The 13,004-nt window shown below is 52.0% G+C and overlaps 1 protein-coding gene across 2 annotated transcripts in view; it reads left to right on the top strand.

The window, feature by feature from the left end:
• Nucleotides 1–2,123: 2,123 nt before the first annotated feature.
• Nucleotides 2,124–13,004, top strand: part of ANO1 (anoctamin 1) — a gene marked incomplete at its 5' end in the record, with an annotated part of 136,984 nt that continues 126,103 nt past the window's right edge. For both annotated transcript variants that reach the window (XM_081064436.1, XM_081064435.1), the window contains one exon: nt 2,124–2,181. In XM_081064436.1, the coding sequence (XP_080920562.1) occupies nt 2,124–2,181 (58 nt within the window). The remainder of the gene's footprint in view (nt 2,182–13,004) is intronic.

Genomic DNA, 13,004 nt, shown 5'->3' with positions numbered 1-13,004 from the left:
GAACACAACTTAATTGGAGCCAAGAAAGTGAAAAGGAAAAAAATGGCTTCAATCGGAATGAATCAACATCTATTAATGGCGGTTTAACATATTTCTGCTAATAACAATGCGTTAAATAACGTTGCATTTCGAAGCTGGCTTAACCTACCATAGCCATCCCTATCCCGAAAAGGTAAACAATGATGGTTAAAAATAGCCCCAGTAGGTATTTACATTTCTTTTCCCCTGAGCCTTTTTGGTTTATACTTCATCATTCCAGGGGTTAGAATTCTAAAATTTTCTCTGTGTATTTACACAACTGAACTATTGCCATGTATCATGTTGGCTATCAGGCCCTCCCAAGAAAAAGGAGTCTTTATCTTGATTCCTGCACAACAATGGTTTGGGTCAGGTGGAAAAGCTCTGAGAAATGCCTGTGGCCCCAGCACGGGCCGCTCTGCCCTCCTGGGGCCGGTATCTGGGGTACACAGCTCACGCCCCAGGGCTTCTAAGCAGACCTTTCTTGGGCGAGACTTCGTCTGCGGAGAATACGTTCCACCAGATACCTCATCTCCCAATTTCTTAGTCTAGACTGGAACAAGATAAATACTAAAGACAGTGGCAGGTCACCTTTCTCCCTGACTCCTTGGGGGGAAGGAGGCTTGACTCTCCTTTCTGTACACAGACAGCACTTTGGGTGGGGAGTAGAGGAGAACATTCCCAACCGGAGACATTTCTTTGCGGTTTTGTTGCTAGTAGGAGCAGTTCTGCCCAGAGCCGGGCATGTGGGTACCAACTTGGCAGGCCTGGCTGCATCAGGGGGGACTGGCACCCGCGAGTTCGTGTGAATGTGAACTGTCCCCTCAGAGTGCTGGGTCTGTCTCCAAAGCCAGTGGCTTGTGGCATGTTAACTTGGCGTGTGACCCAGGGGGCCCTGGCATGGGAGGGCTCCCAGCCTAGCTCTTTGGGGTGCAGAAAGTGTGAGATGACCTTTCAAAAGGTCAGGCGGGCTGCTCCTGTCCTGCCACCGCTGTGTGGTGGTCAGGGACCAGCTTAAATTAGTGTTTTGTTGAAGGCAGTTCTGCTCAGAATTTATTGTATTTATTTGAGGTGCCATGGGCCTGAGGTTTGCAGACACAGGAGGTGCCTTCTCTGAGGCTCTCAGCACTCTCCTGGTGCCCACATCTCTGCTGTCGGCAAGGATGCTGAATTGTCCAGACCTGGCCTTCTAAACAGCGGCAGGGCTGGAGCATGGCAAGTCCAGCTCTCAGCCCGGAGCAGGGCTGCAGGATGGGAGTCAGGCGCCCCTGCCTCAATGCTGGTCAAGTTCTCTTAGCCTCACTTAACTGGAGTCCTAAAGTCACAGGATTTTTCTCCTATTTGGGGGGCAGTGCTCCCTTTACTCAGACCCCGAGCTCTGCATTAGCTGGGGTTCAAGTCCTCGCTGGCACTTGACCTGTGACCTCAGCTCTCCTTGTCATGCAAGGGCTTCACCTCCTCCGCCTCCGACAAACTGAGTGATGAATTAGGGTCCTGCCGCCCGGAGGAGGGGGCTGGAGTGCGCTCACTGACGCTGGACCCGCACGGGCCACCCACGGAATCACCCCACGCTGAGCCGCTCTCTCAGTGCTGGGTCGCTGCCCCCTCCTCTCAGTGGGCACCCTTCCCGGGGGCCCTGACGAGGGGCGCGCTGCGCACCGCCGCTCAGGGCCCCACTGGCCAACCGGACTGATAAGACGGTCCGGAGCCGGTGGGGACGCGACCGCAGAGGGGCGGCGAGGGGCAGGCGGGACCCGCGGGCCGAGCAGGGCGGCTGTTAGTCTCCAGTGTCCCGCGCTCGCTCTGGGTCTGGGTGACCGCGGGGCGGGGCCAGGGCGGTGTCCGCAGGTAGCCCCCGGGGGCCAGAGGCCGGCCCGGGACCCCCAGCCCAAAGAGCCGAGGGGGAGGAGCGGCGCGGCGGTGCGCAAGGCGGCCAAGTTTGGCTCCCGGCGCGCGCGCGCCGCTTCGCGTCCTGCGTCTGGGGAGGAGGAGAGGGACTGTCCCCTCCCGCGCTGGACCCCGGCCCTTGGAGTCGACCAAGACGAAGTCAGCCCCTCTCCTGGACCCGTGCGCCCGGCTCGCCGGAGCCCCGCACGAGCTGCGCCATGCTGGAGGGAGACATCGGTCTCGAGGGCTTGTCCCCCAAGGAAGACCCCGCGGCCCGTGAGTATCCAGGGACGGCGCAGGGTCCCCCCAGCGCGGCCGCAGCGGCGTCGGGTCGCCGGGGGATGGCGGCTTCTCGGGGACAGAGGGGCACACCAGGACCCCTGTCTGGGTGTCGGAGGACCGCCCCCGCGCCGTTCCCCGGTGAGGAGGTCACTGGGGGCACCCACGGAGGGACAGACAGCAGACAGACCGCGGGCTGGGTTGGGGCCAGGATGGGGCTGGGTTGGGGCTGGGGGTGGGGGTGGCCGCGCCCCCCTGTGGGCACTGCCAGGGCGCCCAGCGGCTCCCCAGTCCCCGGAGAGCATCCCCCAGCCTTGCCCCGTCCACGCCAGGCGGATGGAAGGATTTCGGATGTTTTTACAGGCGCTATTAATACACATAATATTTCCGTGCTATTCTGGAGATTTATTTGCGATATAAAGTAACTACTATGACTTGAAGTCATAATGGAAACTGCAGAGGAACTGGGGGGGGGGTGGATAAATGAGGCTGGGAGGGGGTGTCCTCACTTCCTGGGCCCCTCCCTGCACATAAATCACGACCCTGGATATTTTTATACCAATAACTTTAAAATAAATGACCCAAGCAATGTTTCCTGGATGATTTCCCCCCTCCCAGTTCAGAGGTGATTAAATAAACCCGGGAGTGAGCGGGGCAGTGACGAGGGGCTGCGGCCCACACTCCCTGGATTTAGTTATGCAGCTGAGTCCCACCCTCCTGGAGTGCCCTGGTTAGGACTCTGTGCCCTGCAATCGGGATGCCGACGCTGGCTGGGAGCTGCTAACTATAGCTTGGGAAGCCCTCCTTCTTATTCTGTCTTTCTCCCTCTCTCCTCCCCAGCCCCCCTTTTTCTTTTTGGATTTCCAAGGAGAAGCTTATCCTGACATCAGTTTAAACGGCCCAATTTGACTTCTTTCTAGAAGTGACTGTGCACTCATCAGATTAAGGGCCCAGGAGGAAGAGAGAGGGTCTGTGCCAGCCAAAGTGGGGAGGGCACAGCTGGGCACAGGAGGGAAGGGGGTGGCTTGGGAAGTCAGCCTAGAGGGCCTGGCCAAACTATCCTGCTTTCACGAGTGGCTTCCTCGAAATAAGCCTGGTCTGTGAGACCCAGATGTGAGGTCATACCCCACGTTCTGTGGCGAATCCTAGGACCTGCTCATTCTCACTTCCCTGGGCAATTGATGGTTGCAGATGCCACCTCCCATACTGGCTTCTTCACCAGCTTCCTCATTATTTATTAAGAAGCTCTTTGTTCATAAGCCCATGTACATGGTCTGTACCTCCTGCAAGGGCAGGTGGAGAGGTAGGGTGAGGTGGAGGTGGGCAGCTCCATTGCCCAACGCACTCCTGCTCATCCCTCAAAACCCTATTGCAATGTCCCATGTGCCCGTGTACACGGATGACACCCTGGGTATGGAGGGAGAGAGGAAGGGAGGGAGGAAGGAAGAAAAGAGGAAGGGAGGGAGGGAGGGAGGCAGAGTACAGATAGCTAACTAGCTGAGCAGGTCACTGTGGGCAGGCATGTAGAAGTCCTCTTACTGCACCATCACGTGCGGTCCTCACTCACTCGACAAGGTGGGCCCCGTTGTTTTCCCTATCTATGCATGAGGAGACTGAGGCATGGACTGATTACTCAAGGTCAGATAGCTGACAAGTGGCAGAGGCAGGATCTGAAGCCTAGGCGGGCTGTGCTGTTCTACCCCCTCAGTGGGGACTGGGGAGCTGTCACTCCTGAATCTTTCATTCATTCACCTGTTCAATGAACAGTTATGGAGCGCCTGCTGGGCACCTGGCACTGTGTTCCTGGGGCTTGGGACACAGCAGGGGACAGAGCAGACCAAGGCCTAGCCCTCCTGAAGCTTTCTTGACCACGTAGAAGACTCTAATATGTTGGCTTAGCAATGTGTCTCATTGCTAAGAAAAGTCAAACAGGAACTGGGGCAATTCTACATAACGTGGCCAGGGAAGCACTCACCGATGGGCAGTATGGGAACACACACCCAGAGGAAGTGAGGGAAGAGCATTCTGGGCAGAGGGAACAGCCAGTGCAAAGCCCTGCACTGGAGTGACTGAAACACTCCAGGTAGGTTCATGGAGACTGGGGAGAATGGAGAGAGGGAGGGAGCAGGAGGTGTGATCAGATCATGAGGGACCTCTGCTCACTGTAAGGATTTGGGCTGGGTGAGGCAAGAGCTCAAGGAACGGTGTCGAGCAGAGAGTGGCGGGAGCTGACAGGTTTGGGCAGAATCCCTTTGGCTGCTCCTCAAAGAACAGGCTGAGCGGGCAAGGGCAGAAGCTGCTTCAGAGGCTCTTGGAATAACGCAGGTGCGAGATGCTGGAGACGTGGGTTGGGGGAGAGGTGGAGGTCAGGTTCTGGCTATGTGTTGAAAATCTGAGCAGACAGGAATTGCTTACACACTGCATGTGGGGTATGTGGGTCAGAGAAGCATCAAGAACAGCGCCAAGAGTTCTGGTTGGATCAGGACAAAGAGTTCGGGTGGGTTAGGTGAGAGGTTGACTTTTGGTTTTTTGTTTTTGTTCTTTTAAATTGAGGTTGAGTATATATGTGTGTGTGTGTGTGTGTGTGTGTGTGTGTGTGTGTGTATCTCATAACATTTTAATCATTTTTAAGTGTACAATTCAGTGGCATTAAGTCCACTCACAACATATGAAACCACCGCCACCACCGATTTCTAAAACTTTTGTGTTGTTGGTTTTTTTCCCCAAACAGAAAGTTTGGACCCGGTAAGCAATAATGCCATTTGCCTCTCCTGCCCCTCGCCCCTGGGAACCTTTAGTCTACTTTCTGCCTCCATGAATTTGACTATTCTAGGGACTTTATGTAAGTGGAACCACACATTATGTGTCCATCTGTGTCTGGCATATTACACTTCACGTGTTTTCAAGGTTCATCCATGTTGGAGCATGAATCCGAACTCCGTCCCTTTTTTAAGGCCGGATAAGATTCCATCGTCTGTAGAGACCACATTTTGTTTACCCATTCACCTGCCCGTGGACACTTGAGTTATTTCCACCTTTTGGCTGTTGTTTATAATGATACAGTGGACGTTTGCGTTACAGACACGTGTTTGAGTCCCTATTTTCAGTTATCTGCGTCATATCTGTAACTGTCTGAGGAACCACTAGGTTGTTTCCACAGCGACCACGCCATTTTATGTTCCCCCTCATTTACGTTCCCAGTTGGTACCAGGGTTCCAATTTCTCCACATCCTAACCCACACTCGCTATCTTACGGGGTTTTTTTTTTATTGTTGTTGTTGTTGTTGTTTTATTGTAGCCATCCGCGTAGGCGTGGAATGGTAGCTGGTAGTGGTCTTGATTTACATTTGTCTGAGGACTCTTGATGTTGGGCGTCTTTATTGTATGCTTATTGGCTGTTTGTATATATTCAGTTCCTTTGCCTGGTTTTTATGCGTTGCCTTTTGGTTGTTGAATTGTAGGAGCTTTTTATATATTCTTGATACTAAACCCTTCCCAGTTATATGATTTGCAAATATTTCCTCCCAGACTGTGGGTCGTCTTTTCACTTTCTGGATAATTCTCTTTGATGGACTCACACGTACAATGTATTTCTAGGCTGTGATGTGACAAACCGAGGAAGCTGGTACCACGGCAGTTTGATGCACAATTCAATTCAACTTAAACAGACGAATCTCCTTTTAGAGCCAGTTACTGTGTCAGGAGCTGGAGCGGCAGGGTGACTGCGGTCCTTGCTATCGTGGAGTTCACGGCCTCTGTAAAAGTATGCTGTCATTTACCTTGTGGGTGTTCCTGATTCTGCCTAAGTAAGCTCTGTGTGCCGAGCGGGGGGCGGGGGGGGGTCCATCCTGACAGCCCCACCTCCTCATCTCAAGCCATTCCCTGCTGCCATGGGGGCTCAGCTGTCACTTCCCTTAAAGCACACAGCAGGTCAGGTCTCTGTTAACCGCACCTATCGTGTCTGCCTGCCCCGGTGGACTTATTTTGCTAGCCCCAGCACAGGGCCGGACATGGCAGGGCTCCATGGGTGGATGGATGGATGGGTGGTAGCTGACAGTTTTGCCAACTCATTCTGTTCCTTGCACTGCTGCAAACCCTTTATATATGTCACATCCTTTAATGCCCACTTGTTCCATTGGTAATATTATGAACCCCTTTGGAAAGATGAGGAAACCAAGGCACCAAAAAAAACAAGGAACGTGCCCATACTCACACAGTCAAGAGTTCCCTGTGAATCCATTGAGGTGGGTGGGCCATGCCTGATTGTGCCGGGCGGGGGGGGGGGGGACGGGAGGAGAGAATGGAGACCCTGACATTCAGACCAGAATTCGGGGCAACGAGGTGAGGACTGGAACTGGGCCCCCAGCCCTCCCCCACCAGGGTCCTCCCCAAGTCAGCTCCTGCCCAGCTGTCCAGGGAGAAGGCTGTCCCCTGTGGGGGGCCTCACTGCTGCTGGAGCTCCAGCAGGGACCCTGGTGGCTCAGGAGAGCTTTGCCTGGCGTGTTGGTTCCCACTGAACGTCCGTCAGTGGGCGCTCAGCCGTCAGCACCAGCACGTGTCAGGGTCTCCATGCTGCTTAATGAAGTATTAAATGCCTTCTGATCCTCTGAAACCCATTTGACAATGTCACGTGGCCATTAGGTAGACAAATTATTAGTTTCATGCACTTAGCCCTCAGAGGGGGCTGCAACCAGCCTGTGTTCTTGTTGCAGCCCAGGGGGACACTTAGCTCCCCTCTGCGCCTTTCACAGAGACTGGGCTGGGCTCGGGGTTCCCACACAGCCAAACCCCCAGGCCCCAGACGTCCCTATCTCCAGCTGCACCCCTGTTTGCTCTGGGCATGGTATGCAAATATTACCCTTAACACCCAAGATTGAATCCTTTCCCTTTCACACTAACTGGAATGACTTCTGCCTACGTAGGGCCTCGGGTATATAATGATTTTCTAATGCGTTGACATGGCACTTTTCAGTGCAAAAGTCTAAACACACTGTTTGTAGTGGAAATGGAGCTATTCATGTGAGCTATCAGAGAGGAGGCGTAATTGGCCATAATTTTTCCTGCATTGTGTTCCCTGGACAGTGAACAGCCCCTGCCCGGAGCCGATGAGGGTGTGGAGCAAAGGGGGTGGGCAGAGGGCCCAGGACTGTGCCCGGGTCTCCATCTGCGCATTCTGTGGAGGTGGGTCTGTGGAGATGGCCCCGTGCTGGAGCTTGGAGCATTTAGTTCCTCATCCGGCTCTCTCCTCTGCGTGAGGGGGCTCAGACCCCTCCTGCCTCCATGTGGGCCTTACAGAAGTCACAAAGCTGTGAGCAGCTGTGAGCGGTGTTTTGTCCCTATTTGCACTTTGCCCCCACATTCCACCCTTTGCCTGGCTCGGTTAACAGCAGTTCCTACACATGTGTCACAATGCACACTGCTCCCCACGCCTGTCACCTCACGCACGTTCACTGCCGCCTCTGCCCTGGCTGGCTGTCCATTTCGCCCCCGCCCCCTCTTTTCCTCCCTGCAGGTGGAGCTCCTGCCTCTCTGGATTCCCTTCTTGCTGGGTGTCACCCACCCTTTCACAGTGTTCTTGGTCTTGGAAGGGCGTCTGGGAGTTAGACACACCACTGTGCTTCATTTGTGAGCCATATAAGAAAGAAGTGATTTTAAGTGAAAAATATTTCATTTTGGATTTTGATACAGTGGTGGACATGGGTAGTTAGATATATCACGATTTTGTGTAACATATATAATCTCTATATATAGATAAATATATATATATATATATATATAAATTAAAATTTGTGATCAATATGACTGATTTGGGGGTATGTTGTCACATTAAGAAAATAGCTCCTTTTGTCATCTGGCATGATGCGTTTTAGAAACCAGCCAGCCAGTTTTGTATGTTTCCAGCTGGTAAGCTAAGAGGGACGGGTGGGTTCAGACTGCTTCTCCGAAGCTCTTCCCAGCAGGGCACACGGCAGGCGAAAGCAGGGCTCAATCCCAGCAGTCATAATTGGATAATTGTCACCATCGTTACTCTGTTTTTGTTTAAACTTTTTCTTTCAGAACAGTTTTAGATTTACAGAATTATTGCAAAGATAGTACAGAACGTCCCCAAACACCACACACCAGGTTTCCCTGCTGTTAACATCTTATGTCAATGGGGGGCATTGTCACAACTAATAACCAACACACAGGTGCACGTACAATTCACGGAAGTCTGTCCTTTCTGCAGATTTCCCTGGCTTTTGCCTAACGTCCTTGTCTGTCCCAGGACCCCATCCGTGACGTTGCCTTTCGTCGTCGTGTCTCCTTAGGCTCCTCGTGGCTATGACGGCTCCACAGACTGCCTTTGGTTTGGATGACCTTGACGGTTTGGATGATCTTGTCAGTTTGGAAGCGGACTATGCAGTCTTTTGTGGAATGTCTCTTAATAGGAACTTTTTTCTCACAATTAGACGGGGCTGTGGGTGTGGGAGGAGGGGGACCGTAGAGGTGAGGTGGCCTTCTCATCCCATCATATCTGGGCGCACGCTGTCAACATGGCCTCTCCCTGGGGCGCTGGCCTTGCTCACCTGGCTGAGGTGTGCCTGTCAGGCCTCTCCCCTGTGGTGACTTGTTTCTCTTTTGAACTCTGGTGTTTGCAGTTCTGGAGATTTATTAATGGGCCATAGAAGGTTTTAGATCAAAGCCATCGACTTACAGAAACATCCTGAACTGAATTTGCTGAGTTGCTGTCACCCTCTTCCTTAATGAATATTGTAACGTCAGCATTCCTTAAACACGGCCGACAGTTCATGTGGTAATAAATTAAACAATAGATGATGAAGAATACAAACAATTGAAAACTCTCGCCGGGCCACAGTTCCAGAGTGGTTAGAAGGGTTCAGCTGGGCGATAAATTGAGTCTTGACCTCAACTGACCCTCTTATTTATACACAGAGGCTCTCTAACTGCCATTTCAAAAGGAAATCTTTCAATAATTACGTCATGCATTTTAATAACTATTCCTCAGAACAGGTACTTTTCTGCCCCTTACAAAGGTAATAAATGTCCCAGATTTCCTCCAGAGACCCTGGAATGAGAAAGCCAGGTCCAACTCCCTTACATTCCTAGTTACAGAAGGAAACGGGGGCTCAGAGAAGTTGAGTCATATTCCTAAGATCACAGAGCAGTTTGGTGGCAGAGATGTGACTAGAGCTCACGTGTGCTTACTCCACGTCTGGTGCTATCTCCCCATCTCCTGAATCTGATGAGGAGGTTTGAGGGTAAGGACAGGGACACTGGAAAGTCCCTTCAGAAGGCTACACTGGGAACCAACCTTTAAGTTCAGTCTAGTGCCACCTGTTTCCTGCCACTGGAAACACGTCCGTCTCTTCCAGCTGAATGGCAGCTAAAGTTCAGCTTGGCTTTGGAGGGCAGCTAGTTCGGAAAGTGCATGAAGCTCCTAGAGGGCTGGGATCCCAGGGAGTGGACGATGCCCACAGACTGAAAGGTACGAAGGCATGAGCCCTGAACAAGGAACAGCAAGTTCACTTCTCTCAACGAGGCTCCCCCGGGATTTCCCCGCCCTGGAAAGTGGGTGGTGGGTGGAACCACCTGCAGTAGTTAAATGTTTGCTCTTATCACAGTTCTTTTCTTGGGGGCGGGGACCAGCCAGTTTAGTTGAGTCTGTATGAGTTCGCTGTCCCCACCAGGGGAATATGCATGGCCCCCAAAGCATACCGGGGCTGATTTCACATTTCACATTTAACTCTGGCTTTTAAAAAAGAAAATAAAAGAGCCTGCTTTGTGCCCCTATCTCCCAAATAAAAGATTACACTCCGGTTATACATGTGGATAAAATATAAGAAAATAGCGTACTTTAACACCAGGGTGAAAAAAAAACACAGTGAAGGAAGCAAAGGATGAGGACAGAGAAGGGCTATGCGTGAACCCAGGCAGTGCTCACCTGGGCTCTGAGAAGCCAGACCTGTTGGTCACACAGGCCACCGGGCCATGAAATGAAAATCAACCAGTGGCTCAGGAAAGGCTGTCTCCAGCCCCCGAAACGGCAGCCACAAGGACTCTGTACAAGTAGCCTCGTCCCCTGGGGATGCTTTGCGCTCTGTCTCCTTTTCACTCTCTTACCTAAGATGTCTTCTGACAGAGAGACCTTCCCGGCCACTCCATACAACTGGGAGTGCCCATTAGCTATGCTTTCGACACCAGCCGGTCTCCTTTATAACTCTGATCACGCTTCGTAATTACATGTTTCAAATTGTGGTGTAATCGACATCCAGTGAAAGGGCCAGGTCTTCGGTGCATGGTTCCATCAGCTTTAACACAGATTCATCCACCTGTGTAACTCACACTCCATTAAGATATAGAATATTCCCATCACCCCCAGAACGGGGCCTCATGCCCTTTTCCATTCTACCCCGACCTGCATCAGCATGGAATAATTCCGCCTGTTCTAAACTTCATAGACATAAAAGCCTACCTATGCACTCTCTCGCGTCCAGTTTCTGGTGTGCAACATGACATTTCGCGCACGCCAGTAGTGGGTTTCTTGCTGAGTCTGTCCCATGGTGTGGACGGACCACAGTCTGCACATGCATTCTCTTAGAAAGGTTGCTTGTTTGCAGTTTGGAGCCATTATACATAAAACTGCAAGGAGCACAGCTTTTGATGGACATATGTTTTCCTTTCCCTGGTAAATGCCTACATGTGGAATCTGGGTCATAGGATAGAAGTGTGTTTATCTATTTCAGAAACTGCCAAACAGTCAGCCGAGGCGCTTCGGCACCCTCCCCCCGCCCCCGCAGTGTCTGAGAATCGTAATAGGGTTTTTGTTTACTGGACTTCTTTACTATCGTGCCCCCCCTCCCCGCCCCTTTCCGTGAGGGAACCGCCAGGTGTTCAAGGATCGATTGAGTCTCTTGCGCGTCCTGAAGCACGTCCTGAATCTTGAGCGCCCCGCTCAGGACTGGACACGTGGTAGGTACTCGGTACACATTTGCCAAATGAAGGAAATACCTGTCCTTTAGTCTGTTTTCTGCTTCTAATTGCCCAGGGACACACGTCCTTTTGTGAAAAGTGGAGATAGTGAGAGCTGGAGCAGGCTGGTCCCATGTCCACTCAGAGGCAGCCTGGGAGTGTCTGATGACAGTGCTAAGGGTTTCCTCCAGGACAAAAGGCCAGGGAAGCCCTGTGTGTCCTCCCCACAGCACGGCCTGCGCTGTTGTGTGCTGAAAAGGTTCTGAGTCAGGTGTAACCAGATGCTCACCTGGGCCGAGTGAGGTCTCAGGACAGCACTTACAGAGAACCCCCAGGGGACTTCTCATGAGAAAACTTGTGTAACTGTAACTAAATGAGATTACTTGTTGAATGGTGGGATTAAAGCCGGAACAGAGCGATGCAAAATGAGCCCTGGGGGGAAAATATTTGTCTGATAAGCCTTCTTTCTGTCAATAATTAGCTAGTAGTTTCATTCCTGTGTTTGGGCTCCTCACAAAGGCAGAAAAGGAAATGTGTTGCCTGCTTATAGGGGAAAGCTGAGAAAGAGAGAGAGAGAGAGGGAACTTCCCATTAATCAGGAAAATCAGGGCAGGTCATTAGAAAGCATTTTAAAAGATAGAACCTAATAAGCATATGAAAAGGCACTGAAGTTCACTCGCCTTCAGGAAATGTGAGCTGAAACCACTCTGGAAAATCAATAGGCGGCATTTCCTTTGTAAAACAAATGTAGACTCTAGCCACTCGTGGGCAAGCTCTCCCCTGGAATCACACACTTGCTCATCCAAAGATGGTGGGCGTTCCTCACGGCACCATCCACAATAGCCCCAAACTGGACGCTCCCCGAAGGCCCACCAACACGAGGAGGGACACACATGGAATCCATTCCCACCTTGGCTCGCCCTATACAGCCACAGGGGTGCATTGTCCCCAACTGCCCCCACCTTGGGGAGAGAATCTCAAAAGTCCTGATGAACAAAGGGGGCCAGAACAAGGTGCATGACCCTGTTTCTAAAACGTGCATAACCGTCGGTGTGGCAGGAGTTGGGACAGTGGTTTCCCTCTGGGGTAAGGAAGGCGACTCGTCTGGGAGCTGGCGCAGATGTGTGTTTAGTTAGCGAGAAGTTTCCAAGTTGCACATTTTCTGGTCCGTGTGCGATACTTTCATGACATGTTTTTAAGAAGCACGGAGAGGGCACTGCCAGAAGCCACCCCTGCTTTGAGCCACCAGAAGCAGCTCTACAGAACAGCCTCCTTTCTGGCCAGCTCCCGCTGTGGAATTACAGAGTGGGGGTGGTTCTGTCTGCACGCGGGTACCCCGAGCTCTGTGGGGTCTCCGCCTGTCGCCAATCACTGCAAAGGGGGTGAGAGGCCAACGCAAAGGGCAGTTGGAACAAATGTTGGGGCAGCTTTCCCTGCGGCGGTCTGTAGAAGTGCTCAGAGACATCTTGCTTCTCATGTGCAGCACTGGTCTGAGAAACCCAGGCCTGCTCCTTGCCAAGCAACCTGCCGCATGCATTTTAGGCAGAGTGTCTAGAAAAGTAAGAAGTCTCCACTAGTGGGAGGTTAGAGCCGAGAAGACAGCACCAGGTGCTTGAGTTGGTGACCGAGAGCAAGCTGACAAGGATGAGCTCACCACTCAGAGCCACCATAAAAAGGTGCCATTTATCTGGCACCATGTAACAAACTACCTTAAAACCTAGTGGCTTAAAACAGTACGTATTTAATATCTCAGTTTCTTTCTGTGGGTCACAAATTCAAGAATGACTTCGTTGGGTGATTCTGGCTAAGGGTCTCTCAGGAGGTTGCAGTCAGGGTGTCAGCCAGGGCTG

Source organism: Rhinolophus hipposideros (assembly GCF_964194185.1).
Source record: "Rhinolophus hipposideros genome assembly, chromosome: 10".
Classification (NCBI taxonomy): Eukaryota; Metazoa; Chordata; class Mammalia; order Chiroptera; family Rhinolophidae; genus Rhinolophus; species Rhinolophus hipposideros.
This window is presented reverse-complemented; position numbering and strand designations above follow the sequence as displayed.